We start from the raw sequence: 13,386 nt of genomic DNA on the forward strand, positions 1-13,386 counted from the left end.
AATAAACAAAGTTTAAAAAAACAAAAAGAAATGTTCAGAGTGTGCAAGCATCCAAGCTACCTAGCCTGAATAGTTAGTTGTGCTTTGAGCTAGGGATCTCAATCAAGCACACCCCAGAAAAACAGTAAATAACGCTACCATATTACATCAAACAAGGTCAGGGGAAAGAAGAGAAAGAAAAATGGATGTACACCAGAAATAGGGCATGAAGCTTGATCTGCATTATCAACTGTGAAGAGAAGCAAAGTTTGAACATTGCTGCACAAATTGTATTACTCTGTAGCTGACAGGTAACTGCGGGTTGGGCAAAGCATCTGTTTATCACTTGCTTAACAGTCAATTTGCAAAATCTCTCACGCACCAATTAGCTCATTCTTTGCTTACTTTTGTGCCCGACATTCCCAAACCTCACACTAGATGGCGAATGGAATAAACACAATTAAAAGATTCACTCAATTTTTGTGCAAACTACTGAGAAACAGTGAATACTGCGACTCCCAATGCCAGAACTTCCCAAGCTGTGGGTCAAGACCCCAAGTGGGGTCACAATCAAGGTGGGCTCTCCATAGGTACATTATTCTGCATCTCCAGGGGTGGAGGTCACACAGTTTTATTTAGCTGCAATCACAGGGTCACAGGTACAAAGATTGGTAAGTACTACCATATATATATATATATATATATATATATATATCTCCTGCCAGTTTTCATTATACTTAATCAGAACCAACCTGGTTACATACCATAGGCATAGTTTGGGAAGACATTAGGGAGGAGGGATGGCACCCTCCAAATGCTAATGTTGAATTAGTCACCCTTCCTTCCCCCACTGCTAATATGACATCCTTATCCTTTGGGAAAGGGGGGGGGGAAGAAGTAGGGCAAAGAAAACACACTAACTACACCTATGGTATGAACCATGCAGCCCAGAAGCATGGTGTTTTACAGCTAACTACATTGAGGACAACTGAAACCTTTTTTGTTTTTTGTTTTAGCCAAAACCAAACCTGCAACCAAATTTTGCTGCTTGAATTCAGCCAAAAGCAAAACCATAACCAGCTGCCCCTAATCAGCACTGCACCCACTCCTTCCTCTCTGTACCCAAACAGAAGCAACACCCCTCCTAGGCCCCTCATCCCCTGAATAAAAGAAACCTCTTCCGGACCCCCACCACCACCCTTGTGCGCTGGGGGGGGGGGGGGGGGAGCCTATTTTACATGTGTTGGTGGTCCAGTGGTGCTGTTGAGGCAAGAGCGATCCCCATTAGGGAATCTGCACCTTCCAAGAGGAAAGTGAGCACTGGCTACACTAGCTCTCATAGACCTTCCAAGCCCAGTCATAGGCCAGGGAAGTGGAAGACTTGCATACCTTAAGCACGGTGGCATTCACAGCAGAAAAAAATCTTGCTTCACTAAGTGCTGCTTCTCAAGGACCAAACCATAAGCCAGAAGGGATCCAGATTTTCCATTTCCATCAGACCCTGCCTGAGCAGTCTGCAATTCCTGGGAAGAAGTGCATCATCCACTAACAGATGAGCCTGGCCTGCATACCATGGCCTGTAAGGCCAATCCTGCTCCACTAGGAGCACTAGAAAGGGATGGAATGTAATCCTGTGCAGTACCCAGCCTATCAGAGGCCACATACAAAGGATCCTCCCTGGACCATGGCAGAACCAAGGCATATCCCCTGTGAACACTGCTTAATTCCTCCATGAGAGTTGCCATTCACCCCTACTGTCACAAGCGCAGCACAAAGTGTCCCAAGTGTTGAGATGTGATCCCACCCCTGCACCAAGTGGAACTTGCAGCCTTCCAAGCAGCTCCGAGTCAAACTTTAGTTTGACTTACCACTGCCAGCTGCTCCCCTCGAGCTCACAGTCTCCATAAGTCTTACCACAGATAAGAAAGAGAGCCTGATATTCTGCCCCTTGCTTTGCAGCAAACCTTCCTTTTTTTGTTTTTTTAAAGGTTGTGCTGGAAAAGGAGAGCTCCACGGGGAAAGGGGGAGAGATGAAATTCATGGGCCACCAGAGACAGAGATCTGAAGACCTCCAGCTATGACTCTGCAGAACCAAGCAATCTGCGAAGCACAACTGGAGACCAGTTGACCAACTAGACCAGGAGCAAAGCACGCAAAACCAGAGGCTAAAAATGATGTCCATCCACCTGCTGGAGATAGAAAATACTGAGGAGTTGGACTGGATGCTAAGAAAGATACATCTCAGTTCAGTTTTTAGCTCTCTTTCTCCACCTGCTAGTTGATTGACACAACTACCCCACAGGTTCTGGAATAATGGGAAACTAAGTAATGGAAAGATCAGTTTCTTTATCTGCCTCTAGCAGGAAGGGATAATTAGTCAGTATGATGCAGCTTAGGACGATAAGGAACATAAGGAGTAATGAAACTCTCCTTGCTGCACTGCCACAATCACCGAACTTGTTTCCATTTGAAAACTTGGAACCATGAGAAATAGAATGAAAGTCCAAAATCAATCAGTATGGAATGAAAAGATCTAAATTTCAGGAAATGCTCTGTGGAGTTGATTTTACACTCTGATCACCAACAACATCTAATGATGGTTTATAGAAATCAAAAGCTATGCACATGCATAGATTTATTAGTGATTTCAACATTCAAACTAGTGAAAAAGTGCCTCATCCTTACCGTGCACACCCCTTTCCGCCACCACCCTATTTTAGACTGAAAACCTTTCATGGAAATCAGTGTACGTTCAGACAGACACTAAACCAACCTTCATGAATTTTTTCACATCAGTTGAAAAAGTAATACAAAATGAAGCAAAATCAATTATCAAACTGCAAAAATACGTCTTACCTAATTGTTTCATATTGGCATTAAAATCAACACTAGTGACTGTATCTCGGTGGCCTTTAAAATGTCTTTCCAAAGAAGGATCCTCCTGAAAATAACAAAATGTGATGAATAGTTTAAACTCCACCTTTTTCACAGAATACAATCAGGTGTTTATACTACAAACAGAACATTTCCAATTAGTCATTTACAGTTAAATGTTTTTAGACTGTCTTGGTCTCCCAGATTTATGGGCTTACTGCACAGCATGTCATTTGAGAATTGCTAGGGATTGGATTTTTGGCACTTCTGAATTTTGTGATGAGACACTGGAAGCCACTGTGGGGAGTGTTTTGGCCTCTCTCACCTTCTCAATGCACAGGCATCCAAATTGCCTCATGCCCAGAAACAGCACGTCCTACTTAAACCCACATGAAAAAAGAAATTTGCATTACATGCACATTGCTCTAAGTATTTACCACTTGTTGGCAATGCAGAATTGTAGCCAAGGCTAACTAATTCTTGTTAAGAGTTGGAGAACTGTAAGGGTATTTACCGGAGATCTCACCTTTGCTGGTCTTGGCCTATACAAGCCTGAACCATTCTTATAACAAGATGGATTCTACAGCCTGTGACCTGAATACATCTGTAACTATCAGAATCCAGCTTTCTTGCAAAGGAAAATTACTGCTGAACATTGCAAGATTACTTCATCCAAGGACGTATTCTTTGTTGCAACCTAGCCCCGTTATCTCCTGGGAACATTGTAGGACAGAGAGAGAGACACGGCCAAGAGGAGAGCCTCAGACAGGGAGTTTGCATGTAAATCAACTGTAAGTGTTCCTAGACTTCTCCTTACCTGGCTACCCTAGTCAGGACAGTCTATCTCTCTCCTATAATTATTTGGGTTAGATAGCTAGGGCCTTGGGATAGAAGATTATTCCCTCACATGTAGGTCATTTGACTAGAGTTAAGGAGCCAAAGACAAAGAACTGAAGTCTGCACAAGACTTTATAAACCCCTAGGAAAGTCCCTCCAAAACAAGTCTCTCCTCTGATTAGAACAGTGGTCCCTGGGAAATCACCACCTTACCTAGCAACAGTGATACATGGTAAAGTAAAATATATACTGCTTTAGTAGAACCACTAGAGTTTGCTGTGGGATCCCTGAGCATAATTCTAGAACAGGAGCGGGCAACCTTTATTTTACACAGAGGGCCACAGGAACATCAGCACTATCCCCCACCTCCCACATCATTAAAAAATAAATAAATAAATTAAAATTGATATATTCTCTCTGCATGGACTTGACTGTCGGGCTAATTTACATAAATAAACATTGTCAACATTTTATGGGACGTGAAAAATTCAACAACAAATGTGCCATTCAAATCTCTGTCCTATAATCCAGGTGCAGTTAGTTCCCCTCTCTTCCCTGCCCCACTATCCCTCTCCCATCCCATCATCTCTTGTCTCTCTCTCCTGCACTCACCACAAATAGATCTCCCCTCTTCGTTCTGGTCCCATGGGACCAAAGAAAAATGCCATTTTCAGCCCAGCTGCAATTTCTCTCGCCATCTCCCCTCCTCCTCCCCCAATCCCAATATCGCTCTTTATCTTCCTCTCCTATACTCACCGCAAGGAGATCTCCCCTCTCCATTCTGGTCCCACGGACTGAAGAAAAGTGCCAGTCTCAGTTCAGTACTGGCCAATTAATTTCAGTGGCCTGCTGGTTCGCTCCCACCGATGCAAACATAACGTGTACGGAACATGCCAGGAGGGCAGGACCAGCAGGACCTTGGCACTTATAGCGCCAAGATTCTTCTGCACTGAAATTAATTAGCCAGGGGCTGGAGTTTTTCTGTGGGGGGGCGGAGCAAGATGGCGGCGGTACCATCTGTCTGCATCGGTGACTAGCTCAACGCTGCTGAAGAATGAAACTACTCTTGGGTCTTTTTCTTTAAAGATTTTTTCTTTTTCTCTTACCTCTACGATGCCGCACACCAAGAGAAAGGGGACCGTTAGACCGGCGGCCCAGTCGGTGCTAACATCAATGCCCATCCAGCAGAAGCTTGATCAGTTCCTGATGCGACATTCCAATGTTCAGATTGGAGGTCCTGCTGATATTACGGCGTTAGGAGACGCCGAAATCTTGGGTATAGACACGTCGTTGTCCCCTCCAAATATTTGCCCACCTTTGCAACCGGCGACGCTCGACTTCGAGGGTGGAACGCCGATACCAGAAGTCGGAGCAAGCGCTACACCGTTGGGCCAGAAAGTCGGTTTGTTTGCCGGGGCTTCCCTGCCATCGGAGCCAGAGGGCATAATTGCTTCTCAGGAGAGTCCAATAACATCTAAGGCCTCGAATGCAAAGGTAACGCTGGAGACGATATGGGAGGTGCTCCAGCGTTTGGATAATACGATGAGGACTTCAACTAGCAAGATTGATTTACTGACTGAAAAGGTACAGACTTTAAATACTGCATTTACTACAATGAAAAGTGAGGTCAATGAGCAAATAAATCTTTTGAATACTGATTCCACCAAAATGAAAGAAACAACTGTTAAGCTGATACAGGACAACACACTAATTCACAACAGACTTGAATACTTTGAAAACTTCAACCGAAGATTGAATCTTCGATTGTTAAATTTTCCTAGGATATCAGTGTATTCACCCATGGATATCTTTAAAAGATTTTTGGTGGAAAACTTAAAGTTTACCTCTGATAATATTCCACTTTTGAGTAAAATTTATTACTTACCATCAAAAAGATTTTAAACGATGAATTACAGATTCCGCAAGGTGACTTAAATGTATCAGAACTTTTGGAAACCTCCTTGACCTCTAAAACTAATAGGCAAACCCTTTTGGTATCATTTGTGTTTCAACAGGACTTGGAGCTGGTGAGAAAACTGGCTCTAAGAAATTTACAAAACCCCTTTTATGGGGGAAAAAATCTGGGTTTTCCCAGACGTTACTAAAGCTACACAAATAAAAAGAAAGGAATTTTTGCTCTTACGACCAGCAGTTTTGACATTGGGGGCCTCTTTCAATCTAAACTATCCGTGTAAATGCATTATAAAATATATGGATGTAAAATATGTTTTCTTTGTACCGGATCATCTAAAACAATTTATTGCACAAAAGAATATTATGAAAGCTGTTTGAAGCCAACTTGTATTAACTTCAGGGAAAGTAATGAAGATTTATAGTGGTAATATACGTTAAGCTTTACTTATTATTTACTATTTTTGATAAGCTCTTCTCCTGAGTTATCGGCATACTCCCCCCGTTATGGTGGTCTAAGACAAGATGCCTATTTTCTTTTAACTTCTTGTTAGAAATTTTCTTTGTAAACCAAATTATTCTGTTTTTCTTGCACAAGTATTAAAGCTTGTAAAATGTATAAAAGGATAAATAAAAGAATTAAAAAAAAATTAATTAGCCAGTACTGGGCTAAGACTGAAATGGAAAGGGGACTCCTTGTACTGAGTGCAGGAGAAAGAGACAACGGGCAATGAGGGGATCAGTGGAGGAGGAGGGAATTGCAAATGGGCCAAAACTAGGACCAGAACGGAGAAGGGGAAATCTTGCAGGCCACATAAAATTCGTTGGTAGGCCACATGCGGCTTGCAGGTTGCCCACCCATTCTAGGGTCTCTACATTAGCATGACTACTAGAAACAGGTGTCATTTGCACAGTCTATGCCCAGGTCAGATACTATCTAATAATCCATATATACTGTTTGAAAATACCTCACCGCATAGGGCATTAGTCTGTAGGGTATTGCACTGATCCATACTGTTATCTCTATGCAGGCGATATATACGACTACCACCTCATTGGGATCCCACACTCAACTCCTCTTACAAAAAGTGGAGAGAAATAGGTGCCCTAAATGACCCTCCAATACCCTCTAGGATATATGAGACTGTTCTCTTCCTCTAATAGGGTTGGGTCAGGTCAGATCGGCTTCAGAGTAAAACATTTACTCTGAGTGGTGTATTTCCACTGCCAGCTACTGGCACCAACTTCAGTAAGAAGAGGCTCATTTTCAAAGCACATAGACTTACAAAGTTCCATAGGTTACTATAAGGGGCATTTTTGATATATCGTCTCAGCTCGACTCTGGACGTTTTGCACAAAACTTCCAAAATCGGAATAGGAAAGAAGGTCATTTTCAAAACAGAAAAACGTCTTTTTTTTTTTTCTAAAATACTGTTTCAAACAAGGTTTTGTGCTTTGGACGTTTTGTTTTTTGGTCCACTTCAAAAAAAAAAATAAAGAAGAAATGCAGAACTTAGAAAATCAAACCATTGGAATGTAGGAGCAGCCAGCATTTTTAGCAGACTAGTCCCCCAGACATCCCAGAAGAGTAATGGGGCATTTTGTGCATTTCATAAAAATGCTCCCAGGTACACATCTAACCTTTGCTCCCTTATCTTGTCCCCTGAATCTTCCAAAACCCAGCCAAAAACTACTCCCCCCCAATGTATACCACTACAATAGCCCTTATGGGTGAAGCGGGCACCTATCTGTGGGTACAGTAGGGTTTTGGTGACTTTGGGAGGGGTTACAGTTTCCACCACAAGTGTGACAGAGGAAGATAGAGACCAGAGTCCCCCTACTCCACAGTGCATTACATTGAGCACTCCAGGGATCTGCATGCTGCTCTAATAGACCTGGCTATAACATCTGAGGCTGTCATAGAGGCTGGTAACTCACATTTTTATACACATTTTGGAGGGGATGTGAGGGGGTCAATGACCACTGGGGGGGGGGGGGGGGGAGTATTGGAGGGTCATTTAGGGCACCTTTTTGTGCCTTATTCGTTATAAAACCAGGTCTAGCTCAAAACATCTTAGTTTTGTTTCATTATGGCTGAAGAATGTCTGTCTTAGGAATGCCCAAATTCCGCCCTTAACACACACCCTTGAGATTTGGACACACTGTAGACGAACAGCATAGAAAAACGTCTGAAAAACAGGTTTTGAAAATACTGATTTGGACTTTTTTGTGAGAAAAATGTCCAAATGCTACTTTATGCCACTTTTTAGATGTTTTTCTCTTTCGAAAATGAGCCCCTATGTAACTTTGTAGTCTAAGTGCTTTGAAAATACGACTATGTAACTTTATAAGTCCATGTACTTTGAAAATGAGCACCTATATCTCTTTCGCTGCAAATCTTCAGACTTACTCATCCAGGCCAAACTGCATTTGCCATGTACTACTGGGAAGATGAAAGCAGATGTGTGGCAACCAATTATATTGGGATGTGTACTTTTCAGGGAAGAAAAGCAAAGTTACTCACTTGTAACAGGTGTTCTCCAAGGACAGTAGGCCAAGTATTATCACACATGGATGATGTCATTCGACAGAGCCTGACACAGATGTTGACTGGCAAATAGAGGGTAGAAATTTCTAGCAGTGTCCCACTGTGCATGCACAGGTGTCTTCCTGTCAGACTCATGAGCGTGGGTCCCTGTCATATAATATAGCTAAAGAAAAGTTTGAATGCTTGGCCTGCTGTCCTTGGAGAATACATGCTACATGTGAGTAACTTGACTTTCTCTAAGGACACGCAGGCTGTACATACTCTCACAAGTGAGAATCCCTAGCTACCAGGCTCACTGAAAACAACAATGTCGGGACAATAGGGATTCGAAATGTCGAAGTCTTGAAGTCAATTAACCTTAAACTATATACAAACTGGTTGTGAAGGTGCAGCCTGAAACAGAACAAAACTGGGCTTAAGAGGGTGGAGTTGGATTCTAGACACCAAACAAATTCTGCAGGACTGTTTAACTGAACCGACTGTCACGTTGGGTATCCTGCTCTAGGTAGTAATAAGATGTGAACGTGTGAACAGATGACCACCTCACAGCTTTGCAGAACTCCTCTATAAAGGCTGACCTCAAGTGGGCTACTGACATCGCCATTGCTTTGACACTGTGAAACTTGACATGACCCTCCAGGGTCAGCCCAACCTGGGCATAAGTGAAGGAGATGCAATCTGCTAGCCAATTAGAAAATTGTGCTTGCTGATGACTACCCCTCAGGGCTTTAGTCCACTCCGGATAGAAGGCTAAAACTTGCTTGCAGTCTAAGGTATGCAATACACTTTCGCCAGGATGGGCACAAGGCTTCAGGAAAAACATTGGAAAACTATTGGCTGGTTAGGAGGAACTTTGGGTGTATGGGAGAACTACTCTATTGTGATGAAACTTAAGGTCGATCAGCTACTAGGGCCTGAAGCTCACCGACTGTGAGCTGAAGTGACTGCCACCAGAAGCACAACTTTCCAGATCAAATACTACAGAGTACAGGAATCAAGTGGTTCTAACGGAGCTTTCAAGCTGGTTGAGGACAACATTGAAATCCTATGACACAGTGAAAGGTTTGACGATGGGCTGCGTCAACATCAAACTTCTCATGAACCAACTACAGACTGTACAGAGAAGCACTTACCTCCTACATGGAGATGGTAAGCATAAGTGCACTGAGATGAACCCTGACAGAGTTGGTTTTCAAACCAGACTCAGAAAGGTGGATGAGGTATTCAAGTAGTTCTTTTTTGTAGGAAAATAAGAGGGTCTTAGGCCTTGCCCTCACTTCAGATGGCAAACCTCCCCCACTTAAAGGAGTAATACCTCTTAGTTGCGTCTTTCCTGGAAGCAAGTAAGATTCTTGAGACATCCTCAGGAACTGAATTCTACACTCTCAACATCCAAGTTTTGAGGGCCAGGCCCAGAGGCTGGGATGCAGAAGGGATCCTCGTTCTGTGTGATGAGGGTTGGAAAACATTTCCATCTCCATGGTTCTTTAGTGGACAACGCCAGAAGGGAAACCAAATCTGCCTTGGCTAATAATGAGTGATTAGGATCATAGCTCCCCAGTCTTGCTTGAGTTTCAACAAAGTCCTCTATGAGAGATATTGGAGGGTACACAATTAGATTCTGTTTTATTCTTTGCACAATCATTTTGGCTCATTTACTCCTGGAGGAATTCTTTGCAAAAAAAATTTAAATTCTGTGCACAATATTTTAAAATTCTGCATAGTATATTAGTAGTGTTTTGCGCAGGACGCCCCATCCTAATCCTTGAAATCCATCCTGTCCTTTCTCAGACCCCAGCATCTCTGGTTCCCTCTCCCTCTATCTCCAAACAAGATCCCTCATTCTGTCTGGCTCCTCTTCTCCCACATGCAGTACCCCCACCTCTCATTCCTTCTCCTCCCCAGTTATCATTGTATCTCTGTCCTCAATCCCCCACTGCACACTCACCTTGCTCTGCCTCCGATTCCCCTTTAATCTGGCCCCTTCTCATTCTCAGCCACAGGCAGCTCTGCTCTCTTCACTCTCTCTTCTCTTCACCCACTGTGCTGGAGTGTCAAGAAGTGGAGGAGTGGCGGACTTTGGTCCAGGGGAACTGGGTTCGATTCCCACTGCAGGCACAGGCAGCTCCTTGTGACTCTGGGAAAGTCACTTAACCCTCCATTGCCCCAGGTACAAATAAGTACCTGTATATAATATGTAAGCCGCATTGAGCCTGCTATGAAAAAAAAAAGAGTAGTGAACCAGTGCACATCAGGTCTCTTATCTCCTGTGCCGATTTAGACCCAACTATTTATTGGAATTTATTAACCATCTTTATGAAGGCTCCTCACACCTTGTTCAATATCTCAATTATGTTGTTTTAAGCACTTTTCAACAACCTCAAACCCTATAATGCAAAGCCTCCAAAACTGCACAAAATGATAAATGGATCCAAGGTGTTAATATTCTCTAGACTTATTTCTTTGTTGCCTTAATTTAAAGCTTGAGATTCCACTGCAAAGCAAATCCATCTTAAAAGAATATCAGTTATATCTTCATGACTATGTAATTGCAGGGCTACAATTACATAATACTAAGTAAACATCCACCAATATGATTTCCCAATTTCAAAATTGTGTCATGTCTAGATAAAAGCAAAACAGTGCTGAGATTACAGAATGCAATTCCTAAAAGCAAGTATATGCAACTGCTGCTAAGCATCAGTAAGACTGCAACTGGATGATGTGGACTAATGAATGGATTGTTTGGCTCCTAATTGAAAACAGCAAAAGTTGTATTGTAAATATTCCTTTACATCCCCAGAAACCACTACATTTCAGACTCTACTATTCAGTTGGGCAAGAGTAATCCCCGGAACGAAAAATAATTTCAAGTGGGTCGGGCACTATCAATGCATTTTATACAACCACCAGATAAAAATTTGAATAATTTGGCAATCCTGAAACCAAGAAATCCCTGCCCAAATCCTAAAAATTCCTGCTGTCACCCAGTAGTTCATACTATTATTGTTTCTACCGTTACATAAATACTTGAGCGCTTTGCTATGGGATGAAGAACAAATGCTTAATATAAATACGCACCACGAGTAACAGATCAGAACCATTTGAAATCCTGGGGACTACTCCCACACAGTTTAAAACTAAAGTTCCCCAGGAAACAGAACTCGCCTTCACAGCATCATGTTATTTCGCGAGGCCTGGAATGGACCAGGAGCTCCTTAGCCCTGCACAAGATTGGCTCGCAAACATGAACGCCAGAGGCACTTACCAACAAGGAAGTCATTTTGCCCAACACTGCAGCCAAACCACCAACTTCAAACAACCACGGCCGTGCCAAAATAGCACAAACCAAGTGGGGGAGGGGACGCTTGGACTCGCTGCTGCCCGAGGCCTGGTTGGCAGCTGGGGTACCCCTGGCCACTCGTACCGCAGTTCCGCACGACCTGATGCCCGGCCTAGCTGAGCCTTTGCACAGTTCAGTTTCCGCGCCTCTTCGGCCGCCTTAGCAACGGCGTTCCAGCCTTAAAGGAAACGGCGCAGATAGTTTTTTTTGCCACCGACAGAAAAGCGAGTAAAGCTACTACCAGGCCTGTTGAGCGCATGCGATGACGTGAGACGTTTTGGAGGAGGGACTTGTGAGCGTCGTTGCCATGGTGTTGCCTGTACGTGCGCAGTAGCGTTATATAGATAAAGAGTAGTTACTTACCTGTAACAGGTGTTCTCCGAAGACAGCAGGCTGCATATTCTCACAAGTGGGTGACGCCACGTCGGCCCCGGAGGATTTTAAAGCAAAATCTCTTTACGGTGTTCTGTCGCGCGAGCGATCGTACTGCGCATGTGCGCACACCTATTCCCGCTCGCCGAGCGGACACGCCCCTCAGTTATATCCAAAAGATGGAGGAGACAACTCCAAAAGGGGAAGGTGGGAGGGTTTGTGAGAATATGCAGCCTGCTGTCTTCGGAGAACACCTGTTACAGGTAAGTAACTACTCTTTCTCCAAAGACAAGCAGGCTGATATTCTCACAAGTGGGGTATCCCAAGCTTTCAGGCTTACACAACAAACAGTGGTCAATAGAGTCTCGCAACGGCGAGGCCAGAATAAAAATTGACCTGAAAGAAGAAACATCTAAATGAGTGTAGCCTGGAACAGAACAAACATGGGCTTAGGAGGGTTGGAGTTGGATTCTAAACCCCAAAGAAGTTCTGCAGCCCCGACTGCCCAAAACCGACTGACGTGTCGGCTATTCTGCTGAAGGCAGTAGTGAGATGTGAATGTGTGGACAGATGACCACGCCGCAGCTTTGCAGATCCCTTCAATAGTGACTGATTTTAGATTAGTCACCGATTCAGCCATGGCTCTAATTTTGTGAGCCGTGACATGGCCCTCTAGAGTCAGTCCAGCTTGGACAAAAATGAAGGAGATGCAATCTGCCAGTTAAGAAGAAATGATGCGGTTTCCGATAGCAACTGGCATTAAAAGAAATAAACAACTGGGCGGACCTTGCGAGGGAACTCGTCTGCTCCACGCAAAAAGTGCGCAGCTTGCTTTCGCCAGGGCTTGTAAGATGAGGGAGAAAGCATGTTGGCAAGACAATTGACTGGATCAGATGGTACTCTGATACCAGCGCCCGTAAGAACCTTGGCTGCATGCGAAGAACTACTCTGTTAAGATGAGAAGTAAGGTAAGGAGCTTGAGCTACTAGAGTCTGAAGCTCACCGACCTTTCGAGTTGAAGGAACAGCCACCAAGGAAAATGACCTTCCAGGTCCAATACTTCAGATGACAGGAATCCAGTGGCCCGAATTGAGCTTGCAGCAGCTGGATGAAAACGACATTGAGACCCCAAGATACTGAATAAGGAGTGATAGGGGCTCTGACCGAAGCATAAGAGCCAACTGTAAAAATTATTGGGGGTGCTAAGCCCAACAGAAATAATCCCCCTTAGACACATACAAGGAATTCTCTCAATACTGTGGGAGAAGTAAACGTCATGAAGTGGACAGCTAAAGGCTGACCTTTTACACGTTGATGATAAGCTCTTATTGCACGAAGATGAATACTGACCGAGTTGGTCTTGAGACCAGATTCAGACAGGTGTAGAAAGAACTCAAGCAAGGTCTGTATAAGACTAGAGGCAGGATCTAGGGCCTCGCTGTCACACCAGACGGCAAACCTCTTCCATGAAAAGAATAACACCTCTTTGTGAAATCTTTTTCTGGAAGCAGGCAAGAGTCGG

General features: G+C 43.7%; 1 protein-coding gene across 5 annotated transcripts in view; it reads right to left on the reverse strand.

Annotated features, from left to right (window-relative positions):
* Positions 1 to 11,725, reverse strand: part of POC1A (POC1 centriolar protein A) — a 122,474-nt gene extending 110,749 nt beyond the window's left edge. For 2 of the 5 annotated variants that reach the window (XM_030205888.1, XM_030205887.1), the window contains exons 1-2: positions 9,465 to 9,551; positions 2,836 to 2,920 (exon numbers count right to left, since the gene is read on the reverse strand). Coding sequence is in view for 3 of the 5 variants with exons in the window: in XM_030205887.1 (XP_030061747.1) it covers positions 2,836 to 2,848 (13 nt within the window). In the remaining 2 variants the exon portion in view is untranslated. Of the gene's footprint in view, positions 1 to 2,835; positions 2,921 to 4,796; positions 4,870 to 9,464; positions 9,552 to 11,417 lie in introns of those variants that run through there. The other 3 variants (XM_030205886.1, XM_030205891.1, XM_030205889.1) reach the window with 3 other exon arrangements.
* Positions 11,726 to 13,386: the final 1,661 nt, after the last annotated feature.

Source organism: Microcaecilia unicolor, chromosome 6 (assembly GCF_901765095.1).
Source record: "Microcaecilia unicolor chromosome 6, aMicUni1.1, whole genome shotgun sequence".
Classification (NCBI taxonomy): domain Eukaryota; kingdom Metazoa; phylum Chordata; class Amphibia; order Gymnophiona; family Siphonopidae; genus Microcaecilia; species Microcaecilia unicolor.